Below are 19724 nucleotides of genomic sequence, written 5' to 3'. Positions count from 1 at the left end.
AGCATAATAAATCATGCAGGCAGTATATACTGTTCATTTCAACAGTCCTGGAATTTGAAGCTGTCTTGATTGTTGAAATGTTGGTATTTATTTACGAGTAAAACTCTCTCCAGGCTTTTCATGTCTTCAGGGCTTCTAAATTCCTTCAATGACAGTAAATTATTTATAATGAGGCCCTAGAGCAGGGATGTGGAATAGACCTTCTAGTAATCGTTTCCTGTGGTTGTTTTCCTTCAGTATGACTTTCCGTGGTCCCAGTGATGTCAAAATGAATAAAAAATTGAGGGTGAAGAGTTTAGTTTGCATTTATAGGATATCAATATGTTATAGATATGACTTTCAAGAACTTAGCTACACAGTGGTCTTGCAGGATACTTCTTCGCTAACAAGGACACTGACCATTTTTGCCACAATACGCCTCGTATCTGGATAGCAGAAGACTAAGGACGGGTTGTGTCCAAATGTGGAGATTGGATTTCTTTCCAGCTTTTGCTTGCCCACAGCCTGGGGCTTTTGGATTCAGGTTTACATGGAATCAGGGATCTTTCTTTTCCACCTCATGACCTCTCTGGCCTCTCTAGGTGTATAGTCCTGTTGCAGAAAGCAGAAATTAAGTTCCAATTCATTTGATACATGCACATGCATGTACATCTACACTTTCTGGTAAGAAGACTCTTGTAGTGACTACAGTTGGAATAACAGCTCTCTACTCTCTTTTTCCACTTGGGCCCAATGGTCACACTCACACTGGGCCCCAGTCCTAGCCCCGCATTGCAATTCACGTTGCTCTTTCCTTGTATCACAGCTACCTATATCTTTAGAATTTCTAAAAAATGCCACCTCATAGTGTTCCCTCTCTACGCCTGTTTGCCCCATTTCCTTCTGAAGATTGCTGCTGCAAGGTCATTGCTTCTCTGCTCCGAGCAGGAGGAATGGACAGGACGTACAATGAATCCCTGGTGTTATGTTTTTGGAGACCTTCAACCTTGTTTAGGGAAAGACACTCACCTCGTTTTCTGGAAAGACCTAGCTGTTGAGACACCTTTATCCTTCCAGACCCTTTTGTCTTTGCTCTCCCGGCATGCTATGGAGAGGAAGGCTGGATGACATGTGCCTTACCTGTGTTATCTCATTTGATTCACGTGACAGAAGGTTCTACGGGGTCAGGGCATTTAACTGTTTTGCATAACATTGTATTTCTCCTGCCTAGCACAATGCCTGGAACTTAGTAGGTGTTTAATCAATGTTGATTGAATAAGTGAAAGTGACTGAGAAAAATGAGACCTAGAGAGAGGTAAATTAAATTTTCCAAAGTTACCAGGCACTGCATAAATGGATTGGGATTCCTATTCAGGTGTGGCAGATTTCAGAGTTTGCTCTTAACCACGGCTATAAAAGAAGTTGTGGCTCTCAAACATTTGTCAGCAAAGTAGAAAACGCAGAAGTCGTTCTTGCTAACTTAACGTAAGAAGTCAATATTGCAGGTCTTGGAGGACAGAATAGGTGACGGAACATGGTGAGGGGCACAGGAAGCAGCCGCCATCCCTAGGGCTGGGAGAGCAAAAGCAAGCAGTTGCGGTTATCACATGCTAGAGGCTCGAGGAGGCCCGAGGAGCTGGAACTGAGGCCCCGAGGAAAGGCGCTGCTCTGTGGGTGCTGGCATCTCTCAAGTGTGATGAGGCTGGTTCTGGGAGCGTGAAGCAAAGCTGGGAACGGAGCAAACTGCACCTGCTACGGGGGGGGAGGGGCGGTGAGGCGGGAGCAGGACCAGGCAAGTGCCTTCTGTGGCTGCCAGCCTTACAGCCTCCCTCTAGCACCCCCTACTGGTGTATCAGGGAGCCGGATGGCGAAGGAGAAGTATTTGCAGAGTCCCAGGCCCAGCGTCACTAAGCTGAATTTAAATGGATGGGTGTGGAGCTGAGAGACAAGTGTAAGGGAAACACACATTGTAGAAAATGTCCCCATTTTTGTACTCCCAGTGAAGCTTTTCCTTGGGATAAAGGGGTCTATTTCTTACTTCCTTGGGACATAGGATCCAGACTAACCTGAGCTTCCAAAGTGAACTCAAAGTACTAGGGAAAAAAAAAAATTAGGCCAATAGTGAGTTTTCATGAGATAGTCCTTACCATCACTTGCTGGAATTGATGGATACAAACTCATGGAAAAGCCTCGCCCTGTGATCCAATAATAAAATCTGTTAGCATTGCTACTTAATTACCAGCATGCCAGACAGATGAGCACACCAAACAGGATGTTGGTGGACAGAACTAATTTAACTGGAAACAAAACCTGACTGTACTGAAATATCCAGATATCTCAGCGTTAGGGCTTCCTGTCCCCTTCTCAGGGGCTTGCCCCCCTTTATTCACCCTCCACCTTCAGCTGGAAGTTCATGATGATGGATAAAGAGGCTCTGGATTCCTGCTGGTAGGAAGGATTTTACCTGACATTAAAAAAAAAAAAAGGTGGGGGTGTGCCTGGGTGGCTTAGTTAAGCGTCCAAATTCAGCTCAGGCCATGATTGTTGGGCTCTGTGCCGACAGCTCAGAGCCTGGAGCCTGCTTCAGATTCTGTGTCTCCCTCTCTCTCTGCCCCACCCCTGCTTGTGCTCTGTCTCTGTCTCTCAAAAATGAATAAATGTTAAACAAAGATTTTAAAAATTTTTTAAATAATGGGCAGCTTCTTATCATCTTCCTGAAAGTCACTGTCTTTCATCTGGCCCCGGCCTCTTAAAGGCACCGATGGTTGGAAATCAGACCTCTGTGTCTTCTGTTAAGCTTAACCCTTGGCACTGGGCCACACCCAGCCCTCTGTGACTCCCCTACTGGAACTTAAACTCCAAGGGTGAAAACAGAATCTGCATACGTAAGAAGCCTCATTATTTGGGGTCAGTAATGGCAGGGAGAGTGAAATTTCAAAACATAGACTTACACGGCTCCTTACCACTGTCCGCTATACTCCAGTCTTTCCCGTCAGGCGGTGGGCCAGTAATGTGCCGCCTGCCATCACATGCTTTCCAAATCCTATCTCCTTTGCTGACTTGCAGGTGCTTTGGTGACCTTTTTATTGCCAGCGAGCCAAGTACCTACCACATTTGGCTGACTTGGTTAATTCCACGTAGCTGTGACTAGAGAAAGCCCTGAGATCAGTGGGGAGAGAAGAGCAATTACTGGAAAAAGCCTTTCCATGTGTGAGAGCCCAAAAGAGAGGGCAACAGGGCAGATGGGATTTCTCTGTGCCATGGGGGAAAACGTACCTCTAAGTGTTTGGAACCATCTAGGATTAACTGCTCACTTCTCTGATTACTTCCTGTGTGGCCTTGGGTGAATCACACAGATTCTTGAAACCTGTTTTCTCCTCTGTAAAGTACAAATTTCATTTGCCTTAATGGGGTAGTGATAATGATTAAAGATATTGCGTCTACCTTATACCACTTGATCTGCCAAACTCTTTTTTTTAAAGATTATTTTTTAATGTTTATTTATTTTTTTTTTAATTTTTTTTTTCAACGTTTATTTATTTTTGGGACAGAGAGAGACAGAGCATGAACGGGGGAGGGGCAGAGAGAGAGGGAGACACAAAATCGGAAACAGGCTCCAGGCTCTGAGCCATCAGCCCAGAGCCTGACGCGGGGCTCGAACTCCCGGACCGCGAGATCGTGACCTGGCTGAAGTCGGACGCTTAACCGACTGCGCCACCCAGGCGCCCCTAATGTTTATTTATTTTTGAGACAATGTGAGAGACAGAGTGCAAGCGGCGGAGGGGCAGACAGAGGGAGACACAGAATCTGAAGCAGACTCCAGGCTCTGAGCTGTCAGCACAGAGCCAGGCACGGGGCTCGAACTCACGGACCGCGAGATCGTGACCTGAGCCGAAGTCAGATGCTTAACCGATTGAGCCACCCAGGTGCCCCTGATCTTCCAAACTCTTTATGAGATAGTTGTTATAACATGCATTTTAATAATGAAAAACCCCAGGCTCAAAGAGGTTGAGGGATTTCGCTAAAGCCACACTGCTAACAAGTAGCAGAGATGAGATTTTAACTCCAGTCTGGGGTTGTTTCCACTTGGTGTATAAGGACCAGGATTTGTGTGCTCAGTGCAACATGTACCTGGGAGATGTTTATGTTTTCTGCATGTTGGAGATGGGTGTGTGTTTGTGAATATAGAGAGGAACATAGTAGGTGTTTTTCTGTACGTAGACTGTGAGGTATAAGCCATGATTGTCTGATCAAAGCTATCCCTCCATCTCCTGCCTCTGTGAGGCTTTTCTGCCCATAACATACCCCCTACATTTTCTGAAATGTAGGGCATAGGAACTATATTAGTGTCAGAGAGAGGGGAGAAAAAAGAAACAAGAGAAAATTCACAGAATCACCTAAAGGTGAAATGTGTTTAAATTAAATTATAGGGTACACCCAACATTGACTCTGACTCATGGTAGGTATTCATTAAGTGCTCAGATTCTATCCCCCCACCCTTTTTAGAAGAGCTATTTTGAAAATTGTTAAGATATCAACCAAAGCTTTTGTAGTCATATGTGGATTGTATATAAATAAAATGTCAACACATTTATTTACATTTATTTCTGACATAAACATAGGATTTCCAAAAAATGACTCATGGGTTTGCTTGGAAGTAAATGGGTGTGTTCCAAAGTATATTTGCACGTTAGAAGGGCCCAGTATCTATAAAGAGAAATTGCCTTTGATTAAGCTATTTAAAGGAGTATTAAAGACAGGAAATCAGATTGATAAAGAGGGCTCATTTAGCCTCGTGTAGGCTCCTGCAGTTAGAGACCCTACAGCAGAGGGGATGGAATATCACCATCCTGAGACAGTGGAATCTTTTTCAGAATGAGGGCTGAGTCAGAAAACACTCCAGGGAGGAGAGAGAGGGGCTGACCCCTCTCTCCTGACCCCTAAGAAGATGCCCTGGCCCTCCCCGCCCCAGGGAGCAGATCTTTTATTCTGCTGCACAGGGACAGGCGTGTGGCTGCTATGTCTCTGTCTTTATCAAATGGGGACCCTAGAGAACAACTTCTGTTTTGTAGTGATATGACCGAGGGGACATCAATTGGAGGTGTGCTCTTGTCATCTTTTTCTGAGATGATACAGCTTTTGTCCCAGGGGTACTACTGAAGCCGGATTCAGTGTGTCGGGTATACCAAAGCCAATAGGCTCAGGAGAGAGGTGAGTTATCAGTGGGACGGAGTCAGGGCATCTGAGCCAAGGAAATTGATGAATGGTACAATAAACTCCTTTTTAATCTGCTCTCTTCTGGCTTATTTCCCCTGGGGTCTGTGAATACAGCTCAGATCCAGGTTTTTTTTCCTTATTTGTTTTCCACATTGAGTAATATCATTTCTCTAAGTCCCCTATGAAGAGGGTATCCAATGTGGATGCCTCTAAGTACAATATTATGATCTAGGGTGTGAAGACTGTCCTTTGGATGACTTGTTTCTGACTCAGTGATTCAACAGCTCCAGCTGTTTGCATCCCAACTCCGGGAAATGGGGGGTGGGAGGTCCACTGTACCAGTGAGAGCAGGGAGAGCGCTCTGGGAATGCTTCTGCTGTCTTCACAAATCCCAACAAAAATAGACTGCCAGCAACAGCTGATGGCATTCCTAGGCACACTTGGGCCCAGGCCGCCTTCTGTCAACATTTTTATATCATTTCAAGAGACTTCATGGTTTTTTTTATCTTCCAAAATAGTGTTTATGGAAGAACATCAAGTGCCCCTGGATTTGCCTCTGATCTCCTTGTCTCAGGATGTAATGTTACAACCTGGTTTAATAGATAAAAGTGACTTTGACTTTTTTTTTTTCGGTATTTTCCAATGGATCATTATGGCCCCAGGGTTTATTGAATGTCAAGTAATTATAGCAGAGTACCTAATATATCTAGAGAGTTTCGGGACATGGAAGCATTATCTGAGGGGAGTGGATGCCATAGGGTGGCATTGTAGAGAAAGACCCAAGTACATTAGGCATGAGTAATTAACAACTTGGTGTTTTGGAATATTCTGGAAGGATGTCAAATCGGCCACCCCTGGGACCATTCCTGAGTTTACTAATACCAGTTTCTTCCAGAGAATACTTTTATCCTATTCCTGAGGGAAATACTAGTGTGTGAGCCTGTCGGAGGTCTATACTTGATACCCTCTCAGCAATATGGAGATCTTAGAAGAGTGGCAGAAGTCCATGGTAGTTACTCAAGGGTCCTCAGCTCTCAGGGGCAGCTCTGGCCTCCTCAGTCAATCTCTGTTTGCCTGCAAGGGTCATTACAGGAAACCTTTTTTTTTTTTTTTTTTTTAATGTTTATTTATTTTTGAGACAGAGACAGAGCATGAATGGGGGAGGGTCAGAGAGAGAGGGAGACACAGAATCTGAAGCAGCCTCCAGGCTCTGAGCTGTCAGCACAGAGCCCGACGTGGGGCTCAAACTGACGAACCGTGAGATCATGACCTGAGCCGAAGTCGGACGCTTAACCGACTGAGCCACCCAGGCACCCCAACAGGAAACCTTTTTAACCAACCTATCCCAGTGTATTCCCATTCTCAGTGACATGTAGAGGATGAATCTCTGAGAAAGAAAGGGAACCCCTGCCTTGAGAGCTAAGTCCTGGTTTTTTTGTGGGGAAAGGTAGATGCTTGGGAAAGGAAAGTGAGGGAGACAGCAGAAGAAGGGGATTAGGTCCCTGAGAAACAACTCTTCCTTAGAGTAAGTGTGACCCATCCATCAAAAGAGCAGACACAGATGTCTGAGAAAGGCATTAGGACATCAGTATTAGATCTTGATACCCCGAGGAAGTAAAGATCAACTCCTGAAATCAACTGATTTAGGTATCCTCCTGAGCATTCTCTTTGGGTCCCAGGATGGAAGTGAGGAGTGTTCTGAATCTGCGGGGGGGCCCCCCAGGGCCATGGAAATGGAAGGATTTGTCACAGCCCCTGGGTTCATTTTAAGCGTCCCAACCTTGCTCTTTATTATTTTCTTTTCCTGTTTCCTGTTTTCCCTTCCAGATGACTGAGTACTCTTTAAGCTCAGAAAACATCTGAGTTATAATTTATGCATTTTTCTCCCTCAACCAAATATTTATTTTTATCAACAATTATTTACATATAAATGAATATGAAAAGCAATTAATGTAAAACTGAGGAGCAAGCTTGAAGGCAACTTTGTTAAACGGAGGTGCCTGAAGAAGATAATCTGAGAAGACTGTTTCCATGACAGTCTAACTGCAGCTTCGCTGAGTGACAACAAGGAGCCCCTTTCCAGGGCAGCCGGGGAGCAAGGCCAAGAGTGAGTTCTGGGGAAACAAGGCTGACCACATTTAAGGTATCTGGAACTGTAAAGTCAGCAGAAGAAAGGGTCAAGATGTTGCACATTAGACCTATACTGGTCCTCCGATTTTCTTTTGTCTCTCCAGTTTCCTTTTTCTGTGTCTTTTTGCTCTATTTCCTGGGAGACTTTCTCAAATTTACATTCCAACCAGATTTGTCTATTTCTCCCTTTATTCTGTCAATTTTTGCCTTAGTATTTTGAAATTCTGTTATTGATGATATGTATAATTAGAATTTTTAGGTCTTTTGTACCTTTTTATCACTGTGAAATGATCCTTATATATATTCTTATAGATATACATATATATGTATGTATATATGTACATATTTATGTTATATACATTTTTTTTTTTTAAAGAGAGAGCATGAGTAGGGAGAGGGGCAGAGGGAGAGAGAGAGAGAGAAAAAAAAAAAAATCTTAAACAGGCTCCACGCTTAGCACAGAGCCCAGTGCAGGGTTGTATCCCACAATCCTGGGATCATGACCCGAGCTGAAATCAAGAGTGGGACACTTAATTGACTGAGCCAGCTAGGCGCCCCTCAACTACACATATTTAAAATATACAACTTGAGGGGTGCCTATGTGACTTAGTCGATTAAGCATCCAACTCTTGATTTCAGCTCAGAGCCTGATCTCATGTTTGTGAGACTGAGCCCCACTGACAGCCATAGTGTCAGCATGGAGTCCACTTGGGAGTCTCTCTCTCTCCTTCTCTCTTTGCTCCTCCCCTGCTTGCACACACTCTCTCTCTCAAGATAAATAAACAAACTTTAAAAAAATAAATAACGGGGCCCCTGGGTGGCTCAGTCGTCCACTTCGACTCGGCTCAAGTGTCCGACTTCGGCTCGGGTCATGATCTTGTGGTTCACGAGTTCGAGCCCCGCGTCAGGCTCTGTGCTGACAGCTTGGAGCCTGGAGCCTGCTTCCGATTCTGTGTCTCCCTCTCTCTCTGACCCTCCCCCCATTCATGCTCTGTCTCTCTCTGCCTCAAAAATAAATAAACGTTAAAAAAAACTTCTTTTTTAAATGAATAACAATAAATGTACAACTTGTTAAGTTTAACGTATGTATACCCCAGGAAATACCACAATCCCTTATCCATCCATTATATACTTAATAAACTTATCCATCACCCTCAACAACTTTTTTGTACCCCTTTATAATCTACTCTCCCACCCACCCCATCTCCCCACATCATCTCAGGTGACCACTGATCCACTTTTTGTCACCACAGACTGTATTTTTTAGAATTTTATATAAATGGAGTCATATAGTATGTACTGTTTGTCAGTTTCAGTAATTTTTTTTTTTAGAGATCTTCAAATTCATTGATTCTTCTGCAGTATTTTTTTTTAATTTTTTAATGTTTAATTATTATTCAAAGACAGAGAGAGTCAGAGCAGGAGCAGGGGAGGGGCAGACACAGAATCTGACACAGGCTCCAGGCTCTGAGCTGTCAGCACGGAGCCCGACGCGGGTTCAAACTCACAAACCGCAAGATCATGACCTGAGCTGAAGTCAGACGCTTAACCGACTGAGCCACCCAGGTGCCCCTGCAGTATTTTTTTTAAAGTAAACTCTATACCCAACATGCAGCTGGAATTCATGACCCAGAGATCAAGTCATATACTCAACTGACTGAGCCAAGCACACGTCCCTCTTCTACAGTATTGGATCTGCTATTATCCCATCTAACAAATTATTCGTTTCAGATTTTGTATTTTTCAGTTTTAGAATTTCCTTTTAGTTTTTTTATATTTCTCCTAAAATACACCATCTTGTTACCCATTACGTTCATCTTTTTTTTAACGTTTATTTATTCATTTATTTATTTATTTTAATTTAATTTTTTTTTTAATGTTTTTTTTCAACATTTATTCATTTTTGGGACAGAGAGAGACAGAGCATGAACAGGGGAGGGGCAGAGAGAGAGGGAGACACAGAATCGGAAACAGGCTCCAGGCTCTGAACCATCAGCCCAGAGCCCGACGCGGGGCTCGAACTCACGGACCGCGAGATCGTGACCTGGCTGAAGTCGGATGCTTAACCGACTGCGCCACCCAGGCGCCCCTAATTTTTTAAATTTACATACAAATTAGTTAGCATATAGTGCAACAATGATTTCAGGAGTAGATTCCTTAATGCCCCTTACCCATTTAGCCCATCCCCCCTCCCATAACCCCTCCAGTAACCCTCTGTTTGTTCTCCATATTTAAGAGTCTCTTATGTTTTGTGCCCCTCCCTGTTTTTATATTATTTTTGCTTCCCTTCCCTTATATTCATCTGTTCTGTGTCTTAAGGTTCTCATATGAGTGAAGTCATATGATATTTGTCTTTCTCTGACTAATTTCGCTTAGCATAATACCCTCTAGTTCCATCCATGTAGTTGCAAATGGCAAGATTTCATTCTTTTTGATTGCTGAGTAATACTCCAGTGTGTGTGTGTGTGTGTGTGTGCATCTTCTTTATCCATTCATCCATCAATGGACATTTGGGCTCTTTCCATACTTTGGCTATTGTTGATAGTGCTGCTACAAACATGGGGGTGCATGTGTCCCTTCGAAACAGCACACCTGTATCCCTTGGATAAATACTTAGTAGTGCCATTGCTGGGTCTAGGGTAGTTCTATTTTTAGTTTTTTGAGGACCCTCCATACTGTTTTCCAGAGTGGCTGCACCAGCTTGCATTCCCACCAACAATGCAAAAGAGATCCTCTTTTCCCGCATCCTCACCAACATCTGTTGTTGCCTGAGTTGTTAATGTTAGCCATTGTGACAGGTGTAAGGTGGTTCTCATTGTGGTTTTGATTTGTATTTCCATGATGATGAGTGATGTTGAGCATTTTTTCATGTGTCGGTTGGCCATCTGGATGTCTTCTTTGGAGAAATGTCTATTCATGTCTTTTGCCCACTCATTCACTGGTTTGTTTTTTGGGTGTTGAGTTTGATAAGTTCTTTATAGATTTTGGATACTAACCCTTTATCTGATATGTCGTTTGCAAATATCTTCTCCCATTCAGTTGGTTGCCTTTTAGTTTTGCCGATTGTTTCCTTCGCTGTGCAGAAGCTTTTTATTTTGATGAAGTCCCAGTAGTTCATTTTTGCTTTTGTTTCCCTTGCCTCCGGAGACGTGTTGAGTAAGAAGTTGCTGTGGCCAAGGTCAAAGAGGGGTTTGCCTGCTTTCTCCTTGAGGATTTTGATGGCTTCCTGTCTCACATTTAGGTCTTTCATCCATTTGAGTTTATTTTTGTGTATGGTGTAAGAAATTGGTCCAGGTTCATTCTGCATGTTGCTGTACATTCATCTTTTTTTTATATAGATTATTTTTCTCTTTGTTTTTGGCTAAATATTATTTATTTATTTATTTTGAGAGAGAGTGTGTGCACACACAAACTAGAGAGAGAGAGAGGGAGAGAGAGAATCCCAAGCAGGCTCCGTGCTATCAGCACAGAGCTCAATGAGAGGCTCAAACCCACCATGAGATTATGACCTGAACCAAAACTAAGATCCAGACACTTTACCAACCAAGCCACCCAGGTGTCCCTATAGATTCTTTAACAAACTTATAGAGAATATTTTCTTTTTTTATGGTTTTAAATAATTATCTATTAAATTTTGTTTTAATATCTATTTATTTTTGAGAGAGAGAAAGAGTGTGAGCAGGGGTGGGCAGAAGGAGAGGGAGACACAGAATCCAAAGCAGGCTTCAGGCTCTGAGCTGTCTGCACAGAGCCTGATGTGGGGCTCGAACTCACAAACCATGAGATTATGACCTGAGTGGAAGCTGGACACTTAGCCAAATGAGCCACCCAAGTGCCCAACAATCATCTGTTTTTTTATGTTTTGTTTTTTTTTTAAGTTTTAAAAATGTATTTTGAGAGAAAGAGAGAGCAGGGGAAGGGCAGAAAGGGAGAGAGGATCTCCTCCCTGTCAGCTCAGAGCCTGAGGCGGGGCTCAAACTCTTAAACTGTGAGATCATGAACTGAGCTGAAATCCAGAGTCAGATGCTTAACTGACTGAGCCACCCAAGTGCCCCTATAGTGAATATTTTATATCCATATCTGCTAATTCTAACATCTGAATCATTCATTAGTCATTTTCTACTAACTGTATTTTCTTTTGGTGGGTTGATCAGGCTATTAGTTTTTAATGAATACTGGTCAGTGTGGATGATAAGTTTTAGAGACTCCGGATTCTGTTATTTTCCACTGCAGAGTGTTGCGTTTTGTTCTAGCAAGCAATTAAATTGGCAGGTCACTTTGATTCTATGCAGTCTGGTTTGTTTGTTTGTTTATATTATTATTATTTTTTAAAATATAATTGTCAAATTTGTTTCCATACAACACCCAGTGCTCATCCCAAAAAATGCCCTCCTCAATGCCCATCACCCACTTTCCCCTCTTCCCCACCCCCCATCAACCCTCAGTTTGTTGTCAGTATCCAAGAGTCTCTTCTGGTTTTATGCAGGCTTGGTTTAAAGCTTTAATAGGTCTGGTCTATTTCAGTTTTGCTCTGAGTTCCGTGAGATTTCAACGGAAAGACCAAGTTGTTTGCACAGCCCTTCCCACTTGTCAGAACTTGAACTCCAAACTCTGTCTTCCCAGTACTAGACAGCTGCTGAGGTTGCTGCTCAGCCTTTGTTAGCCTTCCAGCTGATGTTTCCATCTGGGCTTCTTAGGGTCCCACCTCATAATTGCATAGTTCCAGAATCAGCCAATGATTTGAGGGGGATTTGTATGTAGATATGGCAGCTTCCCTTTTCCCTGTCCTCTTCCTTTCCAGACCTCCTCCTGTATTTCCAGCTGTATTGGCAGCCTCAAACTCTGAACTCTCCCTGATTGTTCAGCCCACTTAGATTGCAGTTTTCTGCTTGAGCCATTTCCCTTTTGTACTGGAAAACGTGCCCACAAAGGAAAAGCCAGTTAAGGGTGGATCTCCCCTAATCTCACTTTTTTTTTTTCAAGGATCATATGCCCTCCAGTTTTTGCCTGATTTTTGGTTGCTCTCCAGAATCTTCAAGGAGTTTTTTTTTTTTTAATATTTTATCCAAAGTTTGTTACTAGTATTGGCTGGAGGGTTAATCTAATACAAATTAGCCCACCATTATAGAATGCAGAATTCTTCAATCTTTCTGTAGGTTCCCTGCCAGCTCCCCTTGGCTCTCTCATGTTTGTTTGCTTGTTTATTTTTTTGATAGCATACTGTTTGTGTTTCATGGATACTGTATTTTTTTTTACTCCTCTGAGGATATTTATAGCATTTTCTGTTTTTTAAGTTTTCTTCTCCATGAATAGTCTGTTTCTTCCAATTTTAATTCTTCTCTTTGTTCTTTGTTTTGGCCTCTGACGTTTATGTTGCAGGTTTTTCCCTGGTGACCTGTGGTTGTCTACGAATGTTTAAGAGTAGGGAAATAGAATCAGACTGAAAGCTCTGTGCTCTGCTTATGGGGGGAGATTGTAGTACACTTCCCAGTATGATGATCAGGCTGGACCGTTTGTTCGGTGACTCAAATGCCAGCATCTCATAGGCTGGTCTCATAGACTGGTCACATTTCCCAGAGAAGATTCTTCCTATCTATCTTAGTCCATTTGGGCTGCTATAACAAAATACTGTGGATGGATCACCTTTAAATAACATAAATTTAGTTCTCACAGTTCTAGAGGCTGGGAAGTCCAAGATCAGGGTGCTGACACGGTTGAGTTCTGGTGAAAGCCCTTTTCTAGGTATCAGACTGCTGACTCCTCTCTGTGTCCTCACATGGTAGAGGGGGCTAGGGAGCTCTGTGGGGTCTCTTTTATAAGAGCCTTAATCCCACCCATGAGGATTACGCCCTCTGAGCACTTCCCGAAGGTTACCCATCCCAATACCATCACATTGGGCATTAGGATTTCAAGATAGGAATTTTGTGGGGACACAAATGCCATACCATAGAACAGTCTCTCCCCCCAAAGTTGAAGGTTTAGCTGCATGCTTTCTGGGAGCTAAATGGGAAGAAGGCTGGAGGTCTCACCACCAGTAGGCGTATGTTCACTTGATTCCTCAGGTTTGGAGTAGCCAGCCCTGCCCTCAACTGTGCTTGTTGCCTAGTGTCCCCTAGGACTGAGACCCTCTGTCGGGTCCTCTTCAGAGGATACACACTCAGACTTGTGGGAGGCAGGCAGTTGCGTAGGGGTATGGAGTCAGGAGGGCTTCTCGGGGTCCAGCTGCTTCTCAAACAGCCTTCAACTAATCTCCCTGCTTCAATATCTCTCCCTCACTGCCAGAGGTCTCTAGTGTTAATTCCTGAGCCACTTGAGGGCCCTTCAGACAAATCGGGTTCTTGGCTTTCCACACTGCCAGCTTCAGGTTTGGCTTTCTTGAGTGCATAATCTGTTATCACTCATATATCTGCTTTCCAGCCTCCAAAGTTCTGATGGTGGCTTCTCCTCTGGGTTACAGAAGGGATGGAAATGAACTCAGAATCCAGCAGCTGGAAACCTTCAAGAGGGTTGCTTTCATTGCATTGGTTAGAGTGTAGAATCTCCAAGTCCGTGGACATGAAGTACTTCTGAATAGTTTAAACCGAGAGGGAAATGTTTGTAAAAAAAAAAAAAAGTGCTTATGAATCAGGGTTAGTATAGACAGAAGTAGCAAATGTAGATTAATGCTTTTGAGAATGTATTTATAAGCAAAAAGGGGAAATGATTTGGGCTATATCATCTAGGAAGGAGACCTGAGAAGGAGTGTCCATTTTGTCCTGGAGCTCTGTGCTGTGCTGGGGCCTCTGTGTCTGGGCCCCGCATATGGCTCTTGTTCCTTGCTTCAAGGAAATGCAGTGGGACTGAGGAAGCTCTAAGCGCGGGGCAGTGAAGTGATAGCCTTGCAAGGGCAGATGGTAAGCACTGGGATTCTTCAGCCAGGAATGCAGAGAGGTGACATATCTCAAAACCACGGCCAGCGTGAAGAAGCCAGGTGTGAACCTAGATGCCAGAGGGTTGCTTTTGAAACTGAAGCAGGTAAGTTTGGCACAAATAAAAGAAAGCACAGTTCACCAAGGCAGGTCAAAAACTTGGGAAACTATTACAAGTGGCTCTTCTTGCAGATGGCTTAATTCCACAGGGGCTGGACCAAAAAATGAATGACAGAGCACCCCCCCTCACCCCCTGCAAAAAGAGAGAGAGAGAGAGAAAGAGAGAGAGAGAGAGAGAGAGAGAGATTTCTAAGAAATATCAGAGGCTCTGACACATACATAACCCTTCACTTAGACACTGAAGAGGACAGTATGCTCTTACTGGGATGGATGGAAAATGGGGCAGCTTGGTGTAGTAGGGAAATCTTGACCTGTGTTAAGAAGATCTGGGTTCAAATCCTCAACTTACTCACTGTATGACCTCGAGCAAGTTCCCACCCTTTCTGATGCTCACAAGGTTCTGATGAAAGTTAAATCATGCAGTTATATATCCCATAGTAAGTTCAATAAAGTGAATGTTAGCCTGAGTCCTAAACTCAATTATCTGGGTTTTTATTTAACACATATTTGCCAAGCCCTATCAACTACCAGGCTGTGTACATATATCTCCCCTATTCTAGAAAGGCTCATGAAGTGAAGGCGCAGCTCTGCTCCATCCTGCAGACCTTCCTCAGGATGGCGGGAGGCTGTGAAGGTGAGCGTCCCTTGTCCTCTCCTGGTTGCAGAGTGGCATGTGATGGGAGAGCATGTCTGAGCACTTCCTTGGCTGGGGCACCTGATCCCATCTCAGCAAACAACCCCCACTGCCCTCCCAGCCACTTTCCTAATAACCAAGCAAAAGGTTTCACAACCTTGTGAGTGATACCAGACGATGACGATGTGGTTTGCAGGCCACTTCTGTTTTTCGTTTACTTGTTTCTGTTGAGAGTCTCTAGATAACCCACCCTGGGAAGGAGAGTTGAAGGTTTTGGAGGGAAGCAGAGGGGGTGGGAAGGAGGGGCCACTATGACACTGTGGGTGTTTAAGGTTCACTCCCCTCCTGTAGGAAAATGTGTTCCTAGCCTCTGAGTGCCCACATCACCGTGATGAATTATGGTGACTTCAGATCACACTGTGTCTCCTCCAGGCTAATTGTGCTCCCCACTCCTCAGTATCTGCTCAGAGACGTTCCACGATGTCGGTTTGATAAGCCCATCAGCACCTGCCTGGTATGCTGTATGCCTTGGCCGTGACCATCAAACCCGCCCATCCAAAACCCAGCTTTTAAGATACTTCAGTGTCATTCACATATTTTCTTGGCCTCAATTAGACTTCCCTCCAGCCTTAAACTACCCTGTGAGCTTTTATTTGAATTAATGCCAGACCGCCTTTCCTTGAAGTCTGTGACACTGTTGGTGGGAAGGCTGATTCTGTCCTTGCTCGTGCCTGGCCTCCTCCATCAGAACTCTTTTAACTTTGACCCTGTCTCTCTCCTTCCCCAGAATTCACATGCTGCGTGTCGGACTGAGCTATCCCTGTTTCATCCTATAAGCCAAGACTCGCTACACTGTCCTGCTGATGTTCACAGTCGTGCCTGGGAAGGAGGCAGCCCCATTTCCAGTACATCTCAGTGGGAGACAGACACATGTGCCCCCTGGAGACTCGGTGGGGCAGGGGAAGAAACTGTGGGAGTGCACGTCCCCAAAGCTGCATCTCCATGTGTGAATCCGTGTCACCTCGCTTTCCTCTCAGAGACCTCACTGTCCCACGACGGGACCTGCCTGAAAATTGAGGGGACGAGGGAGCCCCTGCACCTCCTCCTTCTCTAGCCCTCTGCTCCTAGGCCCAGCGGCTCCTCGGGCAGCGGGGCTGCTGAGAGCTCAGATCTGCGGCTGCCCTGCATGTGTCTGCTCAGCCCTGTTGTAGGCACCACGATGGTGTACAGGAGGGACATGGCATCTTTCTGAATGGATTTTTCTTAAGAAATGTGCCAGTGTTTATGCCGTTCATGATATCCCCCATCCTTGCTGTTACTGTCACTTGGCTTTCTCTCAATAGGCTTCATCTTTATATTTTTTAACGGGGAAATTTTGCTCCCACCCCTGCATTCTATATTCGGCTCCCCCTCCTCCACCCTTCCTAGGTACAGAATTATGAGATTCTGACAGAAAAATAAGAAAATCGTTTTTGGTAAGCCTGTGAGCTCTTCATATCATGTGTTCTATTGTCAGAGAGAGGCTGGTGTCCTGCTTGGTTCTCCCTGGTCTCAGCTCCAGCAAGAGCAGGTGTTTAAACGGAGTCGAGCGTGTATATCACTGTGACAAGCCATTCGTGTACTGCCCTGTTCCCTTACAGCCCAGCCAGCCGCCAAGGACTTGCAGCCAGGTTGGTCCTTCCACGAGTCACAAATCACCCAGGTTTGTTTTAAGCAGACGGAATCTGTTTGGCCTACGAGGGTGAAGTGAGAGATCTGTGTGTGCAGGTGAGTGTGTATGTATGACCACGAGCCCCCCACCTTTCTGGCCCAGACAGTTCTGTGAACACATGTGCCTAGGCCCCGGGAGACGTGCCTGTGACCCGGTTTTCGCTGGCTTGGGCTCTTCCTGTCTGCCCTCAGCACCAGCCCTCGCTGGCACGGCAGGCTGGCCATTCTGCGGCTCTGTGCACACAGCTGCAGGGGCAGGAATAGCTTAGTGCTCCACACCCCCCCAGGCACATGAGTCTGGCCACTCCCCTGTCCTCCATTTCAGGGACAGGCTGCAGGGCACAGGCTCACGGCACCGTGAAGGAAAACTGGAGTCTGGCCTTCCAGCTGTCCCTGGGGTCTGCAGCTGGATAAATGGCCAGACAGCCAGGTGGTTGCAGGACAGAATGACTACAATTGAGTTGACACTCCCCCCCCTACCTCCACCCCCCCCCCCCCCGCCCTGACCTCCCAAGCAGAGTGCAGTATCGCTAAAATGATGACACTGTAGACATCCAGATCCTCAGAGGCTGGGTTCAGCTCAGCAAAGAGAACACGGTGGATGACGGCTGAAGGCGATGCCAAGAGATCGAGCTGCCTTTTCCCTCCAGTTCTGCAGCCAGCATGGCTTCTCTTCTAAGGAGCTGCTTCTCACCTTTGGCTTTTGCAAGGGTGGCCTGGGGATGTTCTCACCACTACCAACCCTTGGAGCTGTTTTGGGTTGTGGCTTGGGGCCCCGATGGAAGGCCTGTGTCAGAGGTGTCCAGGGAGCAGGGCGGAGGTGATAGGCATCGCCCTCAGGGTTCCCTGCAGAGAAGCCCCCTCCAAAAAGCCCTGGGAGAAGAGGCAACTGGCACTCTGCCTCCCATGCCACATGGTGTGTTCTCTCTAAAGAAAGACATGGGAAGGCTGTCTTGTGTCCCGCCCTGGATTTATTGTCAGACATGGACACAGAAGGTGCAATGGCTCCCTCGCCCTTATGCGCACCTCTCCTGACCCATGTGATATGTGACTGTTGATTAAAGAAGTCTGCTGCCCCTGACTCTGCTGCCAGCTTCCTTCTCTCTGCCTGTTGGGAGAGTCCCTCCTCACCCAGGCCCAGGAGATTTGGAGTTGGGGGCCAAGCCTGGTCTGAAAGGAGAACAGAGAAGCCCACCCACCCCAGATGTAGCTCCCATTTAGCTCTGGGACACATGCAGTTTGCATTGAGCCACATGTACCAAGAAAGCTCTTCACCTTGTAGTAAGAACTCCAGGTTCTGCAGCCCCATCCTCCTACAAAGAGGCTGTTGACAAAGATCTTACGTTCCCATTTCATCTCTGGAAAATTCCCAGCATTCTGATTGAACACTCCAGGGACTGGAGGAACGACACCCAGGAGCCTCTAACCTTTGCCTTGGCCGTTCTGAGCAGTTGGTGCTGAGAGGGTTTCCCAGCCACCCCGTTCCTGGGGCCTGAGTGTCACCATTGTGCAGTGAGCTTGTGGGGTGGACATGCAGGATCCGTCTGCACGGCCACAGCAGACGTGCCCAGTGGCACTCGCTGTGCTGAGCCTGATCTGTGTTCCCTTGGTTGAAGACACAGAAGTTCACAAGCCATCTTCCCCCTCTGCCATCACCACCTGCCCACTCCTAGAGATGGTGTCAAAGAGGGGGACAGACTGCTTTTCAGCCCGCCTCTCACAGCTGTACCTTGCCCACGGCCCCGTTTCTATCAGTCAGCGTCCAACCGGGGAAAGAGAAGCCACTCCAAGTATTTAAAACAGAGGAGCTTTAATCCAGAGAACTGTTGAACACAGAAACAAGAAGAGCGGAGAGGCCGAACAGGAGAATGAGGGGCAGCCCAGAGGTGGAGAACGACAGCAGGAAACTGCCACCACCCGAAGCTGGTGGGACATGGGGAGAGGCTATGTTACCAGAGCACGGGGACTAGAGCCACTGGGAGGAACTGGGGCCCACAGAGGCCGATCTCGTGGGAGCTGGGGCCATGGGGAGGCATGGTCCCTGCCGGAAAGGTCCCTGCTCCCCAGGTGTGGGGGACAAATAGGCTGGCTTCTGCTTTCCTCGTGCTCTGTAGTTTCTTCAGGTACCTCTCGTTAGTTAAACCCCACTGGAAGCCAGATGGCCTGGGGTCCCAGGAGAAGCTCGCTGCAGTGGTCAGGCCCACCACTCAGAGCAGAGCGGGGGAGGTAGAGGAGAGGGTCTGAGGGCAAGCAGGCTGGGACGTGTGTGGCCTCCGTCTGCCGTGTGTCATGTCCAGCCTGGTGTTTATGTCCCCACGCTATCCTAAGACCCCGGTGAGGGTAGACAGAGGAGCTGCCCCTGTGGGGGGTTCATAGACTCTCACTCACCTAGAGAGGAGAATGCTTTTGGAAGGGAGGGGGGAAAGCCTTTATTCTTAACGGCTGTCCCTGTTTTCCTTTGGGGGAATTTACGCATTTAGCAATCCCACCTCACCACTCCCCTCAGGAAAGCCATGTCCTAGTTTTCTGTCCATCCCTCCCCTCCATTCCCTCTGTCCCCAATTTCTGATTTGCCCTGCCAGAGGACACTAGCCTGGACCATGCATCAGTGGTCATGAGTGTTTCCCCAGGATAATTCATTCGGAGCGTGATATTGCAGTGTGGACTGTCTGTCTGTAAGTAGATGCCGTCTACTGATCAGTTTGTATCGTGTTTCCAATAAATCTCTGGAGATTATGCCTGGTTTTATGCTGTCCTTTGCTGGGATGGTGGCTCAGCCGGAAGGCTCAGTGCGCGCTCGCCCCAGCGCTCAGCATCAGGTGCCCCTTGTCTTGGGTTCCCTGGCCCCCTGCGTAGCTCACAGGCCAGGCTGGTTAGGCTGATTTGCCCCCAGCCACACTGAGACTCTCAGAGGCCTTTCCCTAGGGTCTGCATTTTCCTCTACTGTCTCATAAGCCACATCCTGAGGACATGAAGCTAGGTCACTCCAGGAGGTGGCCGTTGACCCCTATGTCCCCTGGGCCTGG

General features: G+C 46.2%; 1 protein-coding gene across 7 annotated transcripts in view; it reads left to right on the top strand.

Annotated features, from left to right (window-relative positions):
• MTA3 (metastasis associated 1 family member 3) overlaps window positions 1–19363 on the top strand; it is a 230301-nt gene extending 210938 nt beyond the window's left edge. For 6 of the 7 annotated variants that reach the window (XM_047851954.1, XM_047851953.1, XM_047851952.1 and 3 more), the window contains one exon: window positions 15776–19363. In XM_047851954.1, coding sequence (XP_047707910.1) covers window positions 15776–15801 — 26 coding nt within the window. In that variant the 3' untranslated portion in view covers window positions 15802–19363. Of the gene's footprint in view, window positions 1–14914; window positions 14989–15775 lie in introns of all 7 variants that reach the window. The other variant, XR_007150767.1, reaches the window with a different exon arrangement.
• Window positions 19364–19724: the final 361 nt, after the last annotated feature.

The sequence above is a fragment of the Prionailurus viverrinus genome, chromosome A3 (assembly GCF_022837055.1).
Source record: "Prionailurus viverrinus isolate Anna chromosome A3, UM_Priviv_1.0, whole genome shotgun sequence".
In the NCBI taxonomy this organism is placed as follows: domain Eukaryota; kingdom Metazoa; phylum Chordata; class Mammalia; order Carnivora; family Felidae; genus Prionailurus; species Prionailurus viverrinus.
Note: the sequence above shows the minus strand (reverse complement) of the source record. Positions and strands in the feature narration are given on the sequence as shown.